Source organism: Cydia fagiglandana, chromosome 3 (assembly GCF_963556715.1).
Source record: "Cydia fagiglandana chromosome 3, ilCydFagi1.1, whole genome shotgun sequence".
NCBI classification, from domain to species: Eukaryota; Metazoa; Arthropoda; class Insecta; order Lepidoptera; family Tortricidae; genus Cydia; species Cydia fagiglandana.
The window spans coordinates 15,229,325-15,249,796 of NC_085934.1; the positions used below are offsets into that span (position 1 = coordinate 15,229,325).

Consider the following 20,472-nt stretch of genomic DNA (forward strand, 5'->3'; position numbering starts at 1 on the left):
AGGGTTAGGTTAGCGACCCATAGAAAATTTGAATTTCGTGCCTTTTTTTTTACTGACAAACTTGTTTGACGGGCTATAAATAACTATACTGTAACAGACGGGCGTACGTGGGGCGTACCGGACTGCGTCCTTGATCCAGTCCGAGGCCTGTCCGATCGATTGTATTGAAAGGGCCCTGACCATACGCGACGGAGACATGACATTCAAGGGGCCAACGTTTTCTGTTCTCTTTCACGACGCAGCAACTAGTATCATTTCTCTCTCCTCGCTCTTTTAAAATGCCGTTTGTCAAAAAAGGACAACCATACTGTTGACAAGGTGGACTTCAAATCAAGTGTTGCCTTTCTTGATGCGCCCAGGCTGTGTATGTGTGCGTAAAAGCGTATATGTGTGCTCTTTTAGGGATGTGAAAAGTCGATTTTAATCATGTTATATATCGATAAACGCTACACAGCGGAACGAAATAGCGATTAATTGAAGCTTCAATATCTTCGTTAAACATGAACATAATTGAAATGCTAATGGATAATGAATATATTATAATATAATAATATAATTCAATTATTGCGGAACACCTATTTTAGGAGGTATGTATGTATTTTAATTAAATATCTGAACTTTCCCTTGGTTCCCTGCTGGGGCGTGACTATAAAATTGTGATCTGATAACCACAATAAAGAATAAAAGCGTTTTTGGTCATTTTAGGTATCGTTAAGCCTTTGAAGTAAAATTAAAATTGCAAGAAATGTCGATAGTTTATCGATATGACTTTATCGACATGGCTACAGCAACGTGGGCCTCATTGTTAATCGTACACTAAACAAAAGTGGCAACAGTGACAGCTCGCTGAGACACCGTCTATATATATATTATGTCTATGATGACATTATATACTTTATGTTATCTGTGCCGGCATCGGCAAAAGCAAGCAAAATATTTCGTTCGATTTAATCATTATTGTTTGTAATAACTTTAACATATCTACGTGTTGTTTTTAGCTTCTGATACATCAATTGTGCAGTATAAATCTTTACTATGTCTCAAAGTACGTATAATATTTGATTTCTTCCCTTAAGTCGTAGAATTCATTAAGTCAAAGAATTCAGGTTTCTTCTTATTTTAGACTCTGAAAAACCATCCAACAATCAAGATGTGGATCCAACGGGTCCTGCGGTGCGAAAAGGAGTCCTTATATCCTTTAGAACGGGTAAAACAATGGAAATACCAGAAAAAGACATAGTGAGTAATCTTTGTAAACATAACCTTTCGTCCAATAAAAAAATATTATTACAACACAATTTTTTTTATTTAGTACTTCATATAGCTTTATTTTTCTTTAGCTTGGAAGATGCAGATTTGTTGGTGAATTCGAGAAAATAAACCGCATTGGAGAGGGTACCTATGGTATTGTATGTAAGTATTAAATCGGATTTATGCTTCTTTTTAGTGTAAATGCCTATCCGGAACTTGCCATTTTTGTTTTAAATTTCAGACAGAGCAAAAGAGAAAGCAAATGGTAATATTGTGGCTCTCAAGAAAGTGAGGATGGAAGTGGAGAAAGATGGACTGCCACTCAGTGGTCTCCGTGAGATTCAGGTGCTAATGGCATGCAGGCATGAGAACATAGTCCAGCTCAAGGAAGTTCTGGTGGGGCGGTCACTAGAGAGGTAAAAGAAAATACTATATATAGGCTGCTAAACTAAGGCATTTGGTTGCTTTTGTGGTTAACTAATTTAACTATAGAATGGTTGAAGGCTTAGCAACAAGCAAATGATATGTGTCATTTTAATTAACCTTTGCCTGTGTTTGATTAGTATCCTTACGACACATAGGAATCCGCGGGGCAAATTGTGAATTAAGACTTTATGTTTGTGCGCTTATGGTACTAATTACAACAAAATAGTTAAAGATTAGTTTTTAATTGCCTAATTGTTTTAAAATAGCCTAAATGTTGTGTGACATAAAGTCTTAATTCACAATTTGCCCCGCAGATTTCTATGTCTGATCCTTACCATATTATTCATTCATCTTTTGGCATATTCTTTGAGAATTAATTTTCTACTCTATATGGCAAAACTGAAGTTGTTTAGTAACACTGTGCCTATTTTACCTACATATCGCCTACCGCCAAAAACTGATGGATTAATAATTCTTAACTAAATGATAGGTATGATTATAGTTTGCTGTCTTTAACACTTTCAGTGCCAAGAACCCGATAGTCTGGTTAATACTGTATTGGAATTGGGGCTCTTGGCACTGAAGTGTTAAACATATTCTTATCAGCATAATTTGTATTTTTAGCATATTTCTCTCCATGGAGTACTGTGAACAAGACCTGGCATCCTTGCTAGACAACATGTCATCACCGTTCACCGAGTCGCAAGTGAAGTGCCTGATGCTGCAAGTGCTCAAGGGGCTCAAGTATTTGCACGCCAATTTTATTGTGCATAGAGATTTGAAGGTGTCCAATTTACTTTTGACGGACAAGGGATGTGTTAAAATAGGTAAGTCTTATTTTATTAACTATTAAGGTGCAATTTAAGGGGGAGGCCTATGTTCAGCAAGGGGGAGGCCTATGTTCAGCAGTGGACGTCTTATGGCTGAGATGATGATGATGATGATGAAGGTGCAATTTTACATAAGGTGCAGGGGGGCAATTTCGACTGTGGGACATTTCCACTAATCGAAATATCCAATGTCCAGATAGCGAAAAAGATGTTTGTTTCACTATCTGAACATATATGGCACTTTAGTTAATAAAGTAAAACATGAAAGACATTCCGAATAGTTGACATTCGAAATTGCCTCCCTGCACCTTATGTAAAATTCACAAAACCTTACACTTGTCACATTTTTCAGACTTGTCCTTTTTATGACTACAGTGGGAGTGGATTGTGTATTTTAAAAAAAGGAAAATTTTTCCAGCCGATTTTGGACTGGCGCGTTGGCTCGGCGCCCCCGCCCGCTGCGCCACCCCCCGCGTGGTCACACTGTGGTACCGAGCCCCCGAGCTGCTCCTACAGTCGCCCAAGCAGACCCCAGCGCTGGACATGTGGGCTGCAGGCTGTATCTTGGGAGAACTGCTGGCTAACAAGCCGCTGCTGCCGGGCAGGAGTGAAATAGAGCAACTGGAACTCATTGTTGATTTGCTTGGTAAGTTTTCCTACGTAAATACAGTAAAATTTATGAAACAACAGATTACCTATATTAGTTCTCATTGTAACAAAAAGTTTTAGAGCATTCAGTAACTGGAGACGCCTTGGCTGTAATTTTCTGTAAAAAACAGTCTGCCGATTTTTGCGCGGGAGGGGCACGTCAAATGTATGGCTATTTGTACATGATTTGTATGTAACGTTCGAATAACTATGTCAGATAAACGTCAGTCCATGCAAAAGTTTGCACAACTGTGCAAGGTTTTCGGCGGAGGGGTAAGCTCTTAAAGGCGGCTCCGGTTTATTAAATGGTCTAAGCCAAAAGTAAGTGAAGTCAATAGTCTATGCTATGGTTTATGTTTCTTTGGATTTGACATATCTAATGTAATGATATGTTTTTAAACGATTGCAGAGCCATCTGCGTTAAGTTTTGAGCATTAAATCGTCACTTTAACACATTCATTACCACTAAGTGTTACGGGTTACGCTCGTAGGGCGTAACCACGGTTTCGCCGTATGAAGCGCGTAGTCGCTACGAACAGTGTACCCCATAGTCGGGTTCTTGGCCCTGAATGTGTTAAAATGTTGTGCAATTTTGTTCTGCCACAGTTACCTACCACGAAAAGCATCTAAAATAACACAATTTACGTGCTTATATTCGTACTACAACTATATAATAAAGGCAATACATACAAAGATATCCTTTTCGGTAGTGATATCCGTTTCCTAAAAGATCCGCTCTCAAAACGTTCGTTTCCGTCATTACGCTTTCTTAAAATGAGCAATTTCCTATAATATGCACGCATATTCTCTCATCAAATCCCTTCCCCTCCACCTTTTCATTATGTATATTAGAGTACCCAGCTGATTTCTAAAACGATTTTATAATGGATAATATATCTCACATTATACCGGTATTATGGCTCTTACCCAGAGTATGGACCTGAGTGTGGTGATCCTAGTTATTGTATTTTAAAGGAGATATTTTAGTAACAAATGTTTTCAAAAATAGTTGTTACGAAAAATGGGCCTCTACCAGTTTATGACAAGATAGATATTTTGCGAAACTAAAGCTATAAAAATATTCATTGCCTGGCGAAAGAAGTTACATAAAAATACCTAATTGTTAATTACTGTTTCGAAAGTTTCGAAACCTGAAATTTTCTCACAACTTACGGAAATCCGTTTTAGAAATGGATCTTTCTGGAAAAATAAAAATAGACATAACAAAGGCAAAGCAAATACATACAACGAACAATTATCTCCAGTCTACAATACGCTATTGTTCCCAGGTACTCCCTCCGACGCGATCTGGCCGGAGTTCAGCGCGTTGCCCGCCCTCCAGAACTTCACTCTCAAGCAGCAACCGTACAACAACCTGAAGCAGCGCTTCCCGTGGCTGTCGGCCGCCGGGCTGCGGCTGCTCAACTTCCTGTTCATGTACGACCCCAACAAGCGAGCCACGGCCGAGGAGTGCCTGCAGAGCTCATACTTCAAGGAGCAGCCTTTACGTGAGTCTACTGTACTTTATGTGCAATCAACCTGAAGCAGCGCTTCCCGTGGCTGTCGGCCGCCGGGCTGCGGCTGCTCAACTTCCTGTTCATGTACGACCCCAATAAGCGCGCCATGGCCGAGGAGTGCCTGCAGAGCTCATACTTCAAGGAGCAGCCTTTACGTGAGTCTACTGTAACTTTATGTGCAATCAGCCTGAAGCAGCGCTTCCCGTGGCTGTCGGCCGCCGGGCTGCGGCTGCTAAACTTCCTGTTCATGTACGACCCCAACAAGCGAGCCACGGCCGAGGAGTGCCTGCAGAGCTCATACTTCAAGGAGCAGCCTTTACGTGAGTCTACTGTAACTTTATGTGCAATCAGCCTGAAGCAGCGCTTCCCGTGGCTGTCGGCCGCCGGGCTCCGGCTGCTCAATTTCCTGTTCATGTACGACCCCAACAAGCGAGCCACGGCCGAGGAGTGCCTGCAGAGCTCATACTTCAAGGAGCAGCCTTTACGTGAGTCTACTGTAACTTTATGTGCAATCAGCCTGAAGCAGCGCTTCCCGTGGCTGTCGGCCGCCGGGCTGCGGCTGCTCAACTTCCTGTTCATGTACGACCCCAACAAGCGAGCCACGGCCGAGGAGTGCCTGCAGAGCTCATACTTCAAGGAGCAGCCTTTACGTGAGTCTACTGTACTTTATGTGCAATCAACCTGAAGCAGCGCTTCCCGTGGCTGTCGGCCGCCGGGCTGCGGCTGCTCAACTTCCTGTTCATGTACGACCCCAACAAGCGAGCCACGGCCGAGGAGTGCCTGCAGAGCTCATACTTCAAGGAGCAGCCTTTACGTGAGTCTACTGTAACTTTATGTGCAATCAGCCTGAAGCAGCGCTTCCCGTGGCTGTCGGCCGCCGGGCTGCGGCTGCTAAACTTCCTGTTCATGTACGACCCCAACAAGCGAGCCACGGCCGAGGAGTGCCTGCAGAGCTCATACTTCAAGGAGCAGCCTTTACGTGAGTCTACTGTAACTTTATGTGCAATCAGCCTGAAGCAGCGCTTCCCGTGGCTGTCGGCCGCCGGGCTCCGGCTGCTCAATTTCCTGTTCATGTACGACCCCAACAAGCGAGCCACGGCCGAGGAGTGCCTGCAGAGCTCATACTTCAAGGAGCAGCCTTTACGTGAGTCTACTGTAACTTTATGTGCAATCAGCCTGAAGCAGCGCTTCCCGTGGCTGTCGGCCGCCGGGCTGCGGCTGCTCAACTTCCTGTTCATGTACGACCCCAACAAGCGAGCCACGGCCGAGGAGTGCCTGCAGAGCTCATACTTCAAGGAGCAGCCTTTACGTGAGTCTACTGTACTTTATGTGCAATCAACCTGAAGCAGCGCTTCCCGTGGCTGTCGGCCGCCGGGCTGCGGCTGCTCAACTTCCTGTTCATGTACGACCCCAACAAGCGAGCCACGGCGGAGGAGTGCCTGCAGAGCTCATACTTCAAGGAGCAGCCTTTACATGAGTCATCAATGGTTGTGCAATCGTTGATTAAAGTTAGGCCAAGAAAGGTCTGCTCTGCAGCGATTTTGATAGTATGCGTACAATACGATACAAGTGCAAATGTTCACTAATACGTCATAAATTCATAGAAGTTTGCACACTACGTGTGCTAAATCTAACAAAACAAACTGCTGATATTCGTTTGTCCCTCTCCGTCATTTCTGTTAGAAAGAAATATTTTAACAGAGGTTTGTATGAAGTTGCTTATTATAAATTATAAGTATTATCCCCCTATTTCTGTTCCCTTTGCATCCTCGAATTACAGACGTAACAGTTTCCTTATTCGCGCGGGTAGAACACTTAACAGTCTGTCAAGAGAGCACGATATTGTATTGATGTGTTTAATATAAATACGCAGTCTATACGACGTATTTTAACGCTTAAATTCTTTGAGTGAGCTTGACCTTTCTATCTTGTCTGTAATGATGTATGTCCTCAATAGTTTTTATTTTTAATTTATGTATGTACTTGCTTAGTCTACGCAGAATTGTAAACTATACAGGGTGATTCATGAGACGTGAGCAGGACTGATCTTGCACACTCAGTAACTGATAATTGATCGATTACCGTCGTATTTAGGTGAAACAACCACACTTTTTCCTATTTTTTAACTTTTTGGCGAGGGCAAATTTAATTCTCTACAATCATGGTCACCCTACAAGACCTAATTAATAAACATAAATGCCTGATACTGTAAGGAATGCAACTTCCATCGCGACGTTTAAACTAAAACTAAAAAAGTGGCTGTCGGAAAAATTATTTTACACCTATCAAGATTTTTTTGATTTACCAATAATTCTTTAAATAAAAAACATAACGCAAGAACATGTACCTACTTATGTTTATGAAATAATATGTAAATGTAATTAATTTATAAAATATATTGTATAAATATAATTTAATATTGTGATATTAATGTATGATAAAATGTATTGACTTGTAACTCTGTTATTAATAATAAATTTCATTTCATTTCATTTCATTTCATTAAAACCTCTTTAACCGTAATGACAGCATTATGATTACGAAGAAAATAAACTGTCAAACTTGAGTGAGATACGAGTTTTCAAAAGTAACCAGACCGATGACATTCAATTTGATACAGAATATCGGTAGTTTAGTATTCTAAGTGTAGGGTGACCATGCATGTCGTAAATAAATTAATAACTTTTTTTTTCAGCACGACTAGAAAATTAACGTTAACCTCACTAATACTGATATAAAACAGTTGCTTATAATTTACGAAATGCGCAGTGTTAGTCCTGCTCACGTCTCCTGAATCACCCTGTATACACTTAGCGAAGTTATCTTCTATGTACTTTCTATCTGTGAGAACCTATAATTGGCCTCCGATTTTTATACATAGTGCTAATATGTTTCATGTGCTGTTGGTTTTCCAATAAATAAATAATAAAAATAATAAATAAATAAGGACGTACCTAAGAGCACAGCTGCCTGACGCCTGGATTTCTGGAGCAAAGTAACTAGACAGGTTTCGATGCTCCAGAAATTTTAACCACTCACCGGGGCTAGATCTCCGTCTGATAATGTGTTAACATGGCGCATGGCATGCTCCACACCATAGACGCTACAATCCGTATATCAAGTTATGGTTTATACAGACAGCTGCCAAGTGATTGATTATAATTACACTATTTTTGTTGCAGCGTGTGATCCCAAGCTTATGCCAAGCTTCCCGCAACACAGAAACATGAAAGGGCAGCAGAAGAGCTCCTCCAACCAGCTGAACATACCACTGTCTAGTCTAAACACGGGCGCTAACGATCAAACCAACAACTTGCCTGCAATTTCGGACCTTCTAGGGTCGCTTGTCAAGAAACGGAGACTAGATTAAATGTTTCAACCAGCCCACAATTTAGCTTAAGTTTTTCTTAATAAATTAGCCATAAGTATGAGACAAGTTTTATTACAAAATAGTTACACTTGAGTTACGCAATTCAATTTGAATGTTTACGATTTTTAGGGTATTTTTAGGGTTCACTTTAATCAGTAGACGCGTCTTCGTCACCAGAGAGGCCAAGGGCTTGATTGAATTTTTGATATTTTTGAATTAGGCCTTTGTCTGGTGTTACGGACTTCTTTTTTTCTTTCTGAAAGAAAAGAGATGAAATAAAAATGCAGTTCGATTTGACATAACTTTATGCATTCATGACAAATTCATTTAAAACACAATACGAACATTTTATTGCCACGCTTAATTAGAATATACTATCACTGGTTGATACATGACACCGGTACAGGTACTTATATTTAAAACATTACTTACGTTTGAAATTGCATTATCAACACCGAAGAAACGTTACTGACATGGTAAATTATGTAGCCACAGTACATTTATTGCAATCTTTCGACAGAAGATTAAAATTGTTAGAACTCGAACTGTCATTTGTCTTTAATTCAAACTGATAGGTATCTTAATTTATAAAATATTGAAATTAACGCTATCTACTCGACTGTAGGCCAAACCTATGGCGCCGTCACTCGAAAAAAATGCACCATACCTTTGGCCTACTGTCGAGTAAATGGCGTTAATTTCAATATTTAATAACTTATCACATATCAGTGAAAGAATAAGGATCAAAGTCAAATGGCGTTCTAACAGTCTTAGTCTTCTATCGAAAGATGGCAGTGAATTTACTGCGGCTACATAATTTACCACGACAGTAACTCTCTATACACTCTGTTCTCTTCTCTAATATCAATACACTAAGTTGATCCTATTCGCAAAACCTACTCACGATTTCTTTTTGTTGTTTTTCAAGATTTCTCAATGAACGGATACATGTGGAACAAAGTATGACATCTTCCATGTTATTTACAGTCTTCTTGCGGTGATGGTGTTTTAATCTGAAATAAAAATAAAATGCTGCTGTTATTAATACAGGGATGGGTAAATAAGGGCTCACTTAGACGGTGCGAGAACTCGCACGCGAGTTTCATAATATTGCGTTATTTGATCGGCTGAGTTGATGTAACCCCAATGGTCCGCAATGTAGGTAACTAAAATCGCATGCGAATTATAGAGTCCTGAGGGGCTACCGCCAAAACCGAAATCCGCAAATTGCGGGGATCTTTCTCTTTTACTCCCATGAAGGCGTAATTAGAGTGACAGAAAAATGCCCACAATTTCGCGGTTATAGCCCTGTTGTACAATGGGGTTAGCCGGTCGAAGTTTTTAGCAGATGGCGCCATCATAGCTTGCCCTGTCAATTCCTAGAATTGTGTCAAATTTGTTTTTTTAATACTCTTCGTCTTATTACAAGCGATTAAGGTGCAAATCCGTTATTATTTCAAAATATGCAAGGCGGTGGAAATTTATATTGACGCCCTATACTGGTACCCATTTCCTTAATCTGTGCAAGGTGGGTCTACGTTTACAAGGCGTTATCGGTCTACCGCTTGAGATAGATGCTGCGTCACAGAATAAATAATAGTACTAGGTACAGAAGCCTCACTCTCTAACAAAACGCGTCTGTTACGATCATAGACTGGTCATATTTTTCATCAAAACGATTTCGACTGGCAAAGCATATTACTTTTTGGCAACCGGGTTTTTTAACCTAATTAGATCCCCCTGAATCCGAATTTGCCGGTTGCTCGATCGAAATCTTGACCGGAAGTGAGATATTTGACATTAAAGGTCCCTTTTTTTAGTTTTTCGTAAATAACTCTTAAACGGAGGCGCATAGCAAAAAATGTTCTATTACATAAGTAATTTGCATAAAATTGCCTACAAGAAAGATTCAGTACAATTTTTCGCTAGGATCAATATTCAAAGAGATATTAACGCGGGAAATTTAATTATAATCATTTCTAAGGTCCCTTTTTTTAGTTTTTCGTAAATAACTCATAAACGGTGGCCAATATCAAAAAATGTTGTTAAACGATAATAATCTACACAAAATTTTGAACAAAACAGATTCAGTACACTTTTCGCAGGGATCAATATTTAAAAAGATAATAAAGAGGGAAAGTTCTAGTATAATGAGTTCTAAGTTTCCTTGTTTTTATTTATTCGTTAGTAATTTGAAAAGTATGACTCATAGCAAAAAAATCTTATACCTAAATAATAAATATAAAATTTCCTACAAGAAACATGTAGAACACTTTTCGCTAGGATCAATATTTAAAAAGACAAAGCAGCGGGTAAGTTAATTATAAATAATTTTAAAGTCCTTTTTTAGTTATTTGTAAATAACTCGTAAACGGTGTCCCATAACAAAATAGGCTTTTAAAAATAAATTATCTACGTAAAATTTCCTCCAAAAAACATCTGGAACACTTTTCTCTAGGATCAATATTTAAAGCAATATTAATGAAAGAAAGTTAATTACAATCAGTTCACATGTCACTTTTTATTAGTTTTTCGTAAATAACTCGTAAACGGTGGCCCTTTGCAAAATAATATTCTACATACATATTAAACATAAAATTGTCCACAAAAAAGGTTCTGTACACTTTTTCACTACGATCAATATTTAAAGAGGTATTAAAGGGGGTAAGTTCAATAATCAATAATAATTAATTTCCAAGTCCCTATTTTCAGGTTTTCGTAAATGGCTCGTAAACGGATAAATGGGGGGGGGGGGGATGGTCATTGTTTGGCTATGAGGGGGGGGCTTTATCTCCGAAACTACTGGGTTTACCTATAGATGACAGAAAGACCTATTAGAAATATACAAGTGCGAGTCGCACATTACTTAGTTTTTGAACGGGTTTTTTAATGGCAATTCACTCGCGTTTCACATATAAAAAATACGTTGTTGAAATTTGGGTAATGTACGGAACCCTTGCAACGCGAGTCCGACTCGCGCTTGGCCGGTTTTATCCTTTTGAGGTACGGAACCCTAAAAACTAAAAAGAAGTGACATGTGAATTGATCGTAATGAACTTTCTTTCTTTAATATCGTTTCAAATATTTATCCCAGAGAAAAGTATTCATTATGTTTTCGTAGAAAATTTTATGCCGATTTTTTATTTACAAGAACATTAAGGACTTATTTTGCTATGAGCCTTACTTTACGAGTCATTTACGAAAACCTAAAAATATGGACCTGGAAATTGATTATAATTAACTTACACCCTTTAATACCTCTTTAAATATTGAACGTAGCAAAAAAGTGTACAGAACCTTTTTTGTGGACAATTTTATGTTTAATATTTATGTAATAATATTAATAATATTATTTTGCAAAGGGCCACCGTTTACGAGTTATTTACGAAAAACTAATAAAAAGTGACCTGTGAACTGATTGTAATTAACTTTCTTCCATTAATATCGCTTTAAATATTGATCCCAGAGAAAAGTGTTCCAGATGTTTTTTGGAGGAAATTTTATGTAGATAATTTATTTTTAAAAACCTATTTTATTATGGGACACCGTTTACGAGTTATTTACAAATAACTAAAAAGGGACTTTAAAATTATTTATAATTAACTTACCCGCTGCTTTGTCTTTTTAAATATTGATCCTAGCGAAAAGTATTCTACATGTTTCTTGTAGGAAATTTTATATTTATTATTTAGGTATAAGATTTTTTTTGCTATGAGTCATACTTTTCAAATTATAAACGAATAAATAAAAACAAGGAAACTTAGAATTCATTATACTAGAACTTTCCCTCTTTATTATCTTTTTAAATATTGATCCCTGCGAAAAGTGTACTGAATCTGTTTTGTTCAAAATTTTGTGTAGATTATTATTGTTTAACAACATTTTTTGATATTGGCCACAGTTTATGAGTTATTTACGAAAAACTAAAAAAAGGGACCTTAGAAGTGATTATAATTAAATTTCCCGCGTTAATATCTCTTTGAATATTGATCCTAGCGAAAAATTGTACTGAATCTTTCTTGTAGGCAATTTTATGCAGATTACTTATGTGATAGAACATTTTTTGCTATGCGCCTCTGTTTAAGAGTTATTTACGAAAAACTAAAAAAAGGGACCTTTAATGTCAAATATCTCACTTCCGGTCATGATTTTGATCGAGCAACCGGCAAATTCGGATTCAGCGGGGTCTAATTAGGTTAAAAAACCCGGTTGCCAAAAAGTAATATGATTTGCCAGTCGAATCAAGAAGGAGAGCGATTTTGAATTTTTATGTCTAGTCTATCAGGATAGATATGGCCGCTAAGTGGCGACAGCGCCACGCGCGGCTTATGGCTAGCCACCAAAATTGGTGTGGAACGAATGTACTTGTAGCTACCTGTAGCAAAGCGACGAAATCGCGGAGTGAGCCACGCCTGGCTGCGTTACCAACTTACGGTTTCCCACAATAATCACACTGCGGCTTATTGGCCTCCCGATGCGTGATGAGATGACAGCCGAGCTCGTGGTAAGTGGGGTAGCGCTCCTGGCAGCGCGGGCACAGGATCTTGCCCTCCGACCGCCCGCCATTGTTCTGGTGTTCGAACAATTCTTGCGATGATTGGAAGTTATAGTGACAGCTACTGCACCTGTGATAACAACAAAGTTAAACTCGCTAAATGACCGAGTACCTATGTCTGTATCTTTAGGTATTAAAAAAAAGAGTAAACAATCTTTAATAGAAAAAAAACCGACTTCTTAAAACAGTTTGAAATGCCATTCGTTTCTGTAAGGGTCGCAGTTCTAACCTAACATAAACCGCAAAATCAAAATCGACAAACGTGTACTAAGTATGCGTCGTTGAAGAGTTTTGTTCTGATCATCATCAGCAGTTCCACTTTCTTCAGATGCGACAGTTTCTTTATGTAAATGCAAGCATATCAAGATATTCTGTCATTATATGTATGCTTTTAAGATTTGAGGAGTTCCCTCGACTCCTCATGGATCCCATTATCAGAACTTGGGTTTTCACAAAAACGGGACCAAATCTGTATGCATAAGTATACAATAAAAACAATACCTACCTACAATAAAATAAAAAAAATTCAAAATCGGTCCAGTACCTTCGTTTTTTTTAGCATTAGAAAGAACTCCACAGAAGCAAGCATACAGTTTTTATCAGACTCTTTAATTGTTAATAATTATTGAATTATCTAATGTAGCATGGTCAATACATATAATTTACTTTAAATTATTACCGCTAAAAGTGCCGGATTTGGAACCACAAGCTTACTTCTGCGAAGTTCTTTCTAATGCTAAAAAAAACGAACTATAATGACGGAGATATGGAGTAATTAAAAAAAACAAGAGATATCTTCTTTTATTTTAGTAGCGGTCTGGCCAAACAAGTTGGCACAAATTTGCCAATGTCAAGTGTTTAAGCGAATTGATAACCTCCCCATACAACCATTTCCAGTCGCCGTTACGACGCGGTGTAGACACATCTTGTGTCGACACCGTCTGTTTCGGTCACAATTCCAGTCGCAGAGTCGTCGCCGTGTCGACACAGTTACCAGAAATGGGGAAGGGTCGACACATGACACAAAGTGACATAAAGTGTGGTCGCCGTGTGCACACATTGTTTCGAGTTTGCGACTACTTTATGCCAATATCATTCGTTCATTCGTTCATTTTGTTCCTGTCAAATGGAAACTGTCAGATGGAAAAATAGTTAAATAAAAATAAGTGACATTAATACGCCATCTCTAAAACGGATTACAAGACGTAATTATATATTGTTTGCATTTATATTACAATAGGACTTAAATTATAATGGGGAATGAAACTGCTCGAGTGATTTGATAAACTAAGTGTAATATAATCAACGCGCCACCACATTGTTTTAGTTTGGCCGGAAATGAAATTGTTTACTTCTCAGTGCCTGTGTTCATAACTATATTATTTGATGCATTTTTAGTACTTCGATGCGTATACTATACTTAAATAACAGAAATAACGCTTTACATACTACGAAACTTGGTAATTATGATGTATAAATATGGTTTAAGGCTGAGAAATATTGCAGTCACAAAGTAGTCGCAAATGTTTCGACTTTGTGTCGACTCTGTGTAGACACATGACACGCGCTGTCAAAAGTAATAACAAAGTTACTGGATTTGCAAAATGGCTCCTTGTTTTCATTTGTTTTCAGATATTCTCAAACTGTAAAAATGCCGTGGTCAGAGATGGGACTTAATAGATTAACTGTTTATTCGAGTAATTAATGGAATAAAAAAAGTTAATCCTCAAATTTTAATTGCGATTAGTTTAGTCGACCTAACATAGATTGAAATTGAATTAATCTGAATATTAATCGAATAAATTATCGATTAAATCTCGGTTGGAAGTTGACAGGGAGCCATTTTTGTACGTAAAAATAATAGAAATGTCTTGCATGCAGATGGTAGCCAAACACTTTGTCATAAAAGTCGAGATGGGTGTCGATTTATAGGTTTTAGGGAGTGCCGATATCGAAAATGATGACCATTTTGGAATCCAAAATGGCGGCCATGCACTATGTCATAAAAGTTGTCATGGGTGTCGTTTTATAGGTTTTAGGGGGCCCTAATTTCGAAAATGATGACCATTTTGGAATCCAAAATGGCGGCCATGCAATATGTCATAAAAGTCGTCATGGCTGTCGTTTTATAGGTTTTAGGGAGCGCAGATTTCGAAAATAATAACTATTTTGGAATCCAAGATGGCGGCCATGCACTATGTTAAAAGTCGACATGGATGTCGTTGTATTGGTCATGGTCATCATTTTCGAAATCTGTTCTTCCTAACACCTATTAAATCAACATCTATGACGGCCTATATGACAAAGTGCACGGCAGACATCTTGGAATCCAAAATGGTCATCATTTTCGAATTCTGCACTCCCTAAAACCTATAAAACGATATCCATGACGACTTTTATGACAAAGTGCACGGCACACATCTTGGATTCCAGACTGGTCATCATTTTCGAAATCGGCACTTCCTAAAACCTATGAAACGATATTCATGACGACTTTTATGACAAAATGCGTAGCCGCCATCTTGGATTATAAAATGATCATCGTTTTCGAATTCTGCACTCCCTAAAACCTATAAATCGACATCCGTGACGACGCAAGTTATCTTTATTTTCAGATCTAACAAATTGCTACAGAATACAAAGGACAAAAAAAGAAGCGAGGAGGTAATGAAACAAGCAAAAATACAGATGATTCCTCGACGCAATTGGATGCTTCTTAAATTGTGTCCAGATTTTTTTGTCATAAAAGTTTTTATTTTTCACATACTACTCTCACAAGTTCCGTGACATTTCGACCTTGTACTTTTTTAAGTAAATGTTTTTGTTTATCTATGAGAATCTCACTAGAATAATATAATCAAGGTATGTTTATATTTGATGATTGAATTAGTAACGCAAAAAAAAAATATATTTGTGTCTTATATTCCTGCCGAAGACTTTTATTTTTCCTTTTCCTTCTACACAAGTTTGGCCAAGTAATAAGAATTTAGGGCTCTCAATTTTATTTTGACTTCTACAACAGTAAAGCTACGAGGCCATGTTTGGTATCGTTTTCGTATAAATTCGCAGTACCAAATTTAGTTATGGTATCACATTGACACCATTCCAAAGTAAAAACATATAAACTTATTAAAATACTTTCTTTTAAACTCCTCTTCACGCTTAAACTGTTGAACAGTTTTAATTTAAATTTAGTACACATATATTTTGAGTCCCGAGCCAGGACATAATAAGTTATCTCAAAAATCATCCTTTAAAGGTGTGAAATGAGGTGTAGGGGGAATTCAGAATTGACTTCTTGAAGTTAATACTGTTTAAGTTTAGGTTTGAAGTCATGTTTTTTTATCATTTTTAACTAAATCAAAGATGTAGACCATTCCAAATTTCATATAAATCGGTTCAGCGGTTATTGATTTCCCGTACAAATTTCCATCATATCATATCATATCATTTATTTTCATAATAGGATTTTACAATCGCTTTATGACGTCAAACAGTAACATTTACTTAAATTAACATTTAATAAAATTAAATAACATTATTTACATTATCTATGTTACACTATAGGTACAGATACTTATTAACTCCAAGGGTTAACGTCTTCTAAATAGTCTGATATTTTATAATATCCCTTTTTACACAACTTTCGTTTGATGACCGATTTAAATTTATATAATGGCAAAATTTGAATATCTAAAGGAATTTTATTGTAAAAACGAACACATCGGCCACCACGCCACTCCACTTTCCACGCCACTTTTCACACCTTCAAAAGATGATTTTGGTTATAAGATCTATCCTACGTCCTGTTCCGGGACGCAAACTATTTCTATACCAAATTTCAACGAAATCGGTTCAGCGGTTAAGCGTCAAGAGGAGTTTAAAAAAAAACCGGCCAAGTGCGAGTCGGACCCGCGTATTAAGGGTTCCGTACATTAAGTCCGACTCGCGCTTGACTGCACATTTCTAATAGGTTTTCCTGTCATCTATAGGTAAAGAACTCTTTTGTGTATTCAGACGGACAGACATATTACGTTTTTTGCTTTTGAGGTACGGAACCCTAAAAAGATTTTTTTTAATTTTGTGGAATGGTGTCAATGTGATACCTTAAATGGATTCAGCAACCCAGATTTATACGAAAACGATACCATACACGGCCTAGCACCTTCACTGATGTAGATATGTATATCAAGATAAAATTGAGAACCCTAAATAAACTTTCAAGAGCGGATATCTCAAAAACTATTCAACATATCGAAAAAATTTACTGAATAAACTTGTAACAAATTAAATTAACTTTCATTTTGTATAAATGGCCATGTCGCTAAGATGCATAGTTTCCGAGATATAATCGAAAAACCGGAAAATGGGACCTTCAAACAAAGCCCCCTCTCTTCCCCCCGCTCAAGGGCTACGGCCGGGGACTTTTGATATATTCACCTCCTAACTTGCCCAAACCAAGTTACCTACAGAGTCAAAAATTGTGTTCCGAGCATTTCCCTCTACAACTTTTTGGAGCATTCGTTGGCTGACCTAAGTAGCTTATTGCATTTCTTTAATAACTTTTCTGTAAAAGGTTGACGGGTGTTGGGTGTTTATATGGTTTTGGTCGATTATTATCATTTGCATCGCCCATGATGACTTACTAGAATTACTTCGAGCACATGAGACACTAATAGTAGTTTGACAAACCTTGGTTTTCAAGAGGTATTTTATATTGACATTTGCTGTCACAAATTTGCTGTCAGATTTAGTCGCAAACCGCACGCAAAGTGCACACAAATGTGTCGACACCTTGTTACGGAAAAGTGTACACACGGCGACGACACTTTGTTTCGAAACAATTCTAGACACATTGTGTGGACTCTGTTACGACACATCTGACATTTAGTTACCACTTTGATGATTCTGCGACTGGAATGGTTATATGGGTCCTCCTTTTGAGATTTAGAAGTCGGTTAAAAATCTACCCTGAAAATGGCTTCTTAAGCCAATTGAGGGTAGATGAAAGCATTACATGATCAAATAATGTCGGTTAAAGTCAGTTCGTTCAGTGATAGATCCAGGTGGTTTTGTATCTGGTTGGTTACATAATAAATGTTATAACTACCCGAAAATGTATAAATTATTTGTGTACTATTATATAAGTACCTAAAGATACAGAGTATACCTAAAGGTGTGTGCAGAAAAAATATATCGGTGAAAGGAGGCACTTATTGTACATAACATCAACTTACATGAATATGTTTTGTTGTAGATGATAAGCCATATGCTCGATAATCTTCTTTGGGCAGAAATAGTGAAACTTTTTTTCACAGCACTCCACGTAGCCCGGCACTCCGTGTCTTTCTTTGTAATGTTTCATTAGCGATCTATAATGGAAGTCACTTTGGTGACAGATGCAGCATTCCATCTTGTAGAATAGAGTTATTTGCCTGTCTAAGGCGGATCCTTGCTTGGCAGGCCGACCATCGATGATAACTATATGGTCCAATACGTTTGTATTACTGTCATCTATACTCTTTTTCCTCGCTTTGAGTTTTTGCGGCGGTTTGTTTGCAGTTATTGTACTACTGAGCAATGATTCATCCACGTTTTCAGTTCGCACGAATTCCTCTAATGGCATTGATTCCATAAATTTCATTTCGAGAGGTGATTTCTTTTTGAGGGTTTTGAGTTTATTTGAGTCACCTTGTTGCTGAGCTGAATCCGACGGGAGGTCTCCTTTGGATTTTTGGGTAGACTTTTTTTCCGCCTCTGATAACAAGGTTTGGGTTAAAAGACTGGTCGGTGTTATAGGTGCTGCTTCCGTATTTTGTTTAGATTTTTCATCTATCTTATTTTTGCGATATTCCAAAAACTTTTGAGTTTTTTCGACTTTGACAGAAAACAAGTGTTGAATGCCAACTAGTTGCAGGCAGTCATGGCAGATTGCTTTCGGGAGAGTGTCGTCCGATCGTATCTATAATTAAATAACGAATTATGGTTAATATTAGGTATGAATAAAGCAAAATGGAAATGAGTTAATCGTCGAATTAGATTTAGATTTATTTAAGTATTACTCAACATACGGTTCAAGTATCTAATACCTAATAATCTAGATAAATTCATTGCAATAGTCATAAAATGGAATTCTACTAGGTACCTACATTAAAGCAAATCCCACCAAAAACATTTTCATGTAAAGTGTTGCCAAGACGAAGCCATAAGGCTCGCACTGTCATGAAAAGTTATCATATCTCTTGTAGAGCCAAGCTTCTAACTTTACAAGCCCTAACTTCACAAACTCTACACCTTAGTCAAAATATGTGGCTTGGCCGTTTCGCTACCGTCATCCGGATACGGTAATCCCATTGCTAGTCTGAGTAATGAACCGCCATACAATACAATACAATACTCTTTATTGCACCCCTCACATACACGTAGTTTACAATAAATGTACAAAAACATAAACAAAGACAATAGAGGTAACAACAGGCGGTCTTATCGCTTAAGAGCGACCTCTTCCAGACAACATTTGCCATATTTAATTTAGTGTGGGTAGGTAATTATATTATTTACCAGACAAAGGGTGATATGCTTATATGTCACCCACATATATATATATATCTGTAGTATCTTATTGTAAATGATAATGCTTAAAATTACTGATATATTACGTACTACAATGCCGTAGAGCCGCTTTATCTTCCGCTTGAGTTCTACACTGAGCGGTTTAAGTTTCACCACGTCCGTACAGAGACACAACCGACATGACAACTCCCGCACCGTCGTCTTCTCTAGTTGAGCGTAGTCGTCCATATTGCTGATTTGTAGTTTCCTGCTGAATTCTTAAATGGACAGGTACATTTTAGTACCGGCGATAGTATATAGGTACACTTTACACCTCAAAATTGTTACCTAGACATGACAAATACTGATTTCAATTATAAATTATTGTATTGCTTTCGGTGATAATTTTGATCAAATGTGACAACTTCGTTTATTTTTTTGCTGAAGGACGCATGAAGCTGCCAGCGAGTCAAACTTGTTATCTTGATTTTATAATGCCGGTGACACTAACGGGAAACGTCGTTGATTAATTGCGATAATCCCAGTGTGGCCGTAAAGGTGTCAATTTATCGCGATAATCAACGGCGTTTCCCGATCCCCTAGTATGCCCCGATGATCCCGATTAGTAGGTATGGCCCCGTAGACATCTCGGGACTCGTAAATAATAACACACTTTCCACACTTGCATTGAAATGTACTATTTAAAATTTTTGATGTGATTGAAATCGTTTCCAATTACGAGTATCTTGTGTTTTCATTTTATACAATACCTAGTACATGCATGCATGCACACATCGCCATATGCCCTGAGGAAGACTCACGGCTCGATTCGAAAAATGAATTAGATTTCTACTAGACTTCAACAAGTTACGATATGAATAATTTAAAGATATTTGTAAGATAGATATGTCAAATTTGACGTCTCCGCGATTCTGGATAGGTCCTCTTGAACGATTTCGACAAGTTATGACTTAGATATCCAAGACATATCTAGTCGATATCTAATGTAGATCTAGTTGATCTCTAGATCGTCTCTAGATCTTGTGATTATCTCGAAATCCGAATATAGGCATCGGTATTTGACTGAATTCTGAGTTTATTTATTTAGGCACTACTTAATAAAATATCATAAGGATACATTCCCAAAACTGCCTAATCTTGGTTCAGAAAATGTAACCGGAAACTCATTAACATATTTGGGTGGAACCGTTTGTAGATATTTTGTTAGTAAAAACGATAAGTTGTATTTAAGGGTAGTTAGATACGCGCGAGCGAGCGCTCAACTGAGCGCACCGCAGGAGACGTCCTGTTTCAGTTAAATTT

General features: G+C 37.8%; 2 protein-coding genes across 2 annotated transcripts; one reads left to right on the top strand and one right to left on the bottom strand.

Annotated features, from left to right (window-relative positions):
* The first annotated feature begins 913 nt into the window (after nucleotides 1-913).
* On the top strand, nucleotides 914-8,100 carry LOC134680198 (cyclin-dependent kinase 10). Its single transcript, XM_063539279.1, has 8 exons — nucleotides 914-1,045; nucleotides 1,124-1,239; nucleotides 1,341-1,413; nucleotides 1,493-1,667; nucleotides 2,302-2,504; nucleotides 2,926-3,153; nucleotides 4,445-4,663; nucleotides 7,855-8,100. Exons 1-8 carry the CDS (start codon nucleotides 1,036-1,038, stop codon nucleotides 8,040-8,042), a joined length of 1,212 nt encoding a protein of 403 aa, XP_063395349.1. The 5' UTR covers nucleotides 914-1,035; the 3' UTR covers nucleotides 8,043-8,100.
* A 72-nt stretch (nucleotides 8,101-8,172) lies between these two features.
* LOC134680196 (zinc finger protein 652-A-like) lies at nucleotides 8,173-19,410 on the bottom strand. Its single transcript, XM_063539277.1, has 5 exons — nucleotides 19,261-19,410; nucleotides 17,835-18,559; nucleotides 12,476-12,667; nucleotides 8,947-9,055; nucleotides 8,173-8,298 (listed from the first exon to the last, which is right to left on the bottom strand). Exons 1-5 carry the CDS (start codon nucleotides 19,396-19,398, stop codon nucleotides 8,191-8,193), a joined length of 1,272 nt encoding a protein of 423 aa, XP_063395347.1. The 5' UTR covers nucleotides 19,399-19,410; the 3' UTR covers nucleotides 8,173-8,190.
* Nucleotides 19,411-20,472: the final 1,062 nt, after the last annotated feature.

Excerpts from the sequence above, each read along its gene's own strand:
- LOC134680196 (XM_063539277.1), bottom strand. The coding sequence starts at position 19,398 with ATGGACGACTACGCTCAACTAGAGAAGACGACGGTGCGGGAGTTGTCA. Across the intron at positions 18,560-19,260 it reads AGCGGCTCTACGGCATTGTA|ATACGATCGGACGACACTCT; the intron begins GTACGTAATATA and ends ATTTAATTATAG. Across the intron at positions 9,056-12,475 it reads TGTGATTATTGTGGGAAACC|ATTAAAACACCATCACCGCA; the intron begins GTAAGTTGGTAA and ends TTTTTATTTCAG.
- LOC134680198 (XM_063539279.1), top strand. Across the intron at positions 1,240-1,340 it reads AAATACCAGAAAAAGACATA|CTTGGAAGATGCAGATTTGT; the intron begins GTGAGTAATCTT and ends ATTTTTCTTTAG. Across the intron at positions 3,154-4,444 it reads ACTCATTGTTGATTTGCTTG|GTACTCCCTCCGACGCGATC; the intron begins GTAAGTTTTCCT and ends TATTGTTCCCAG.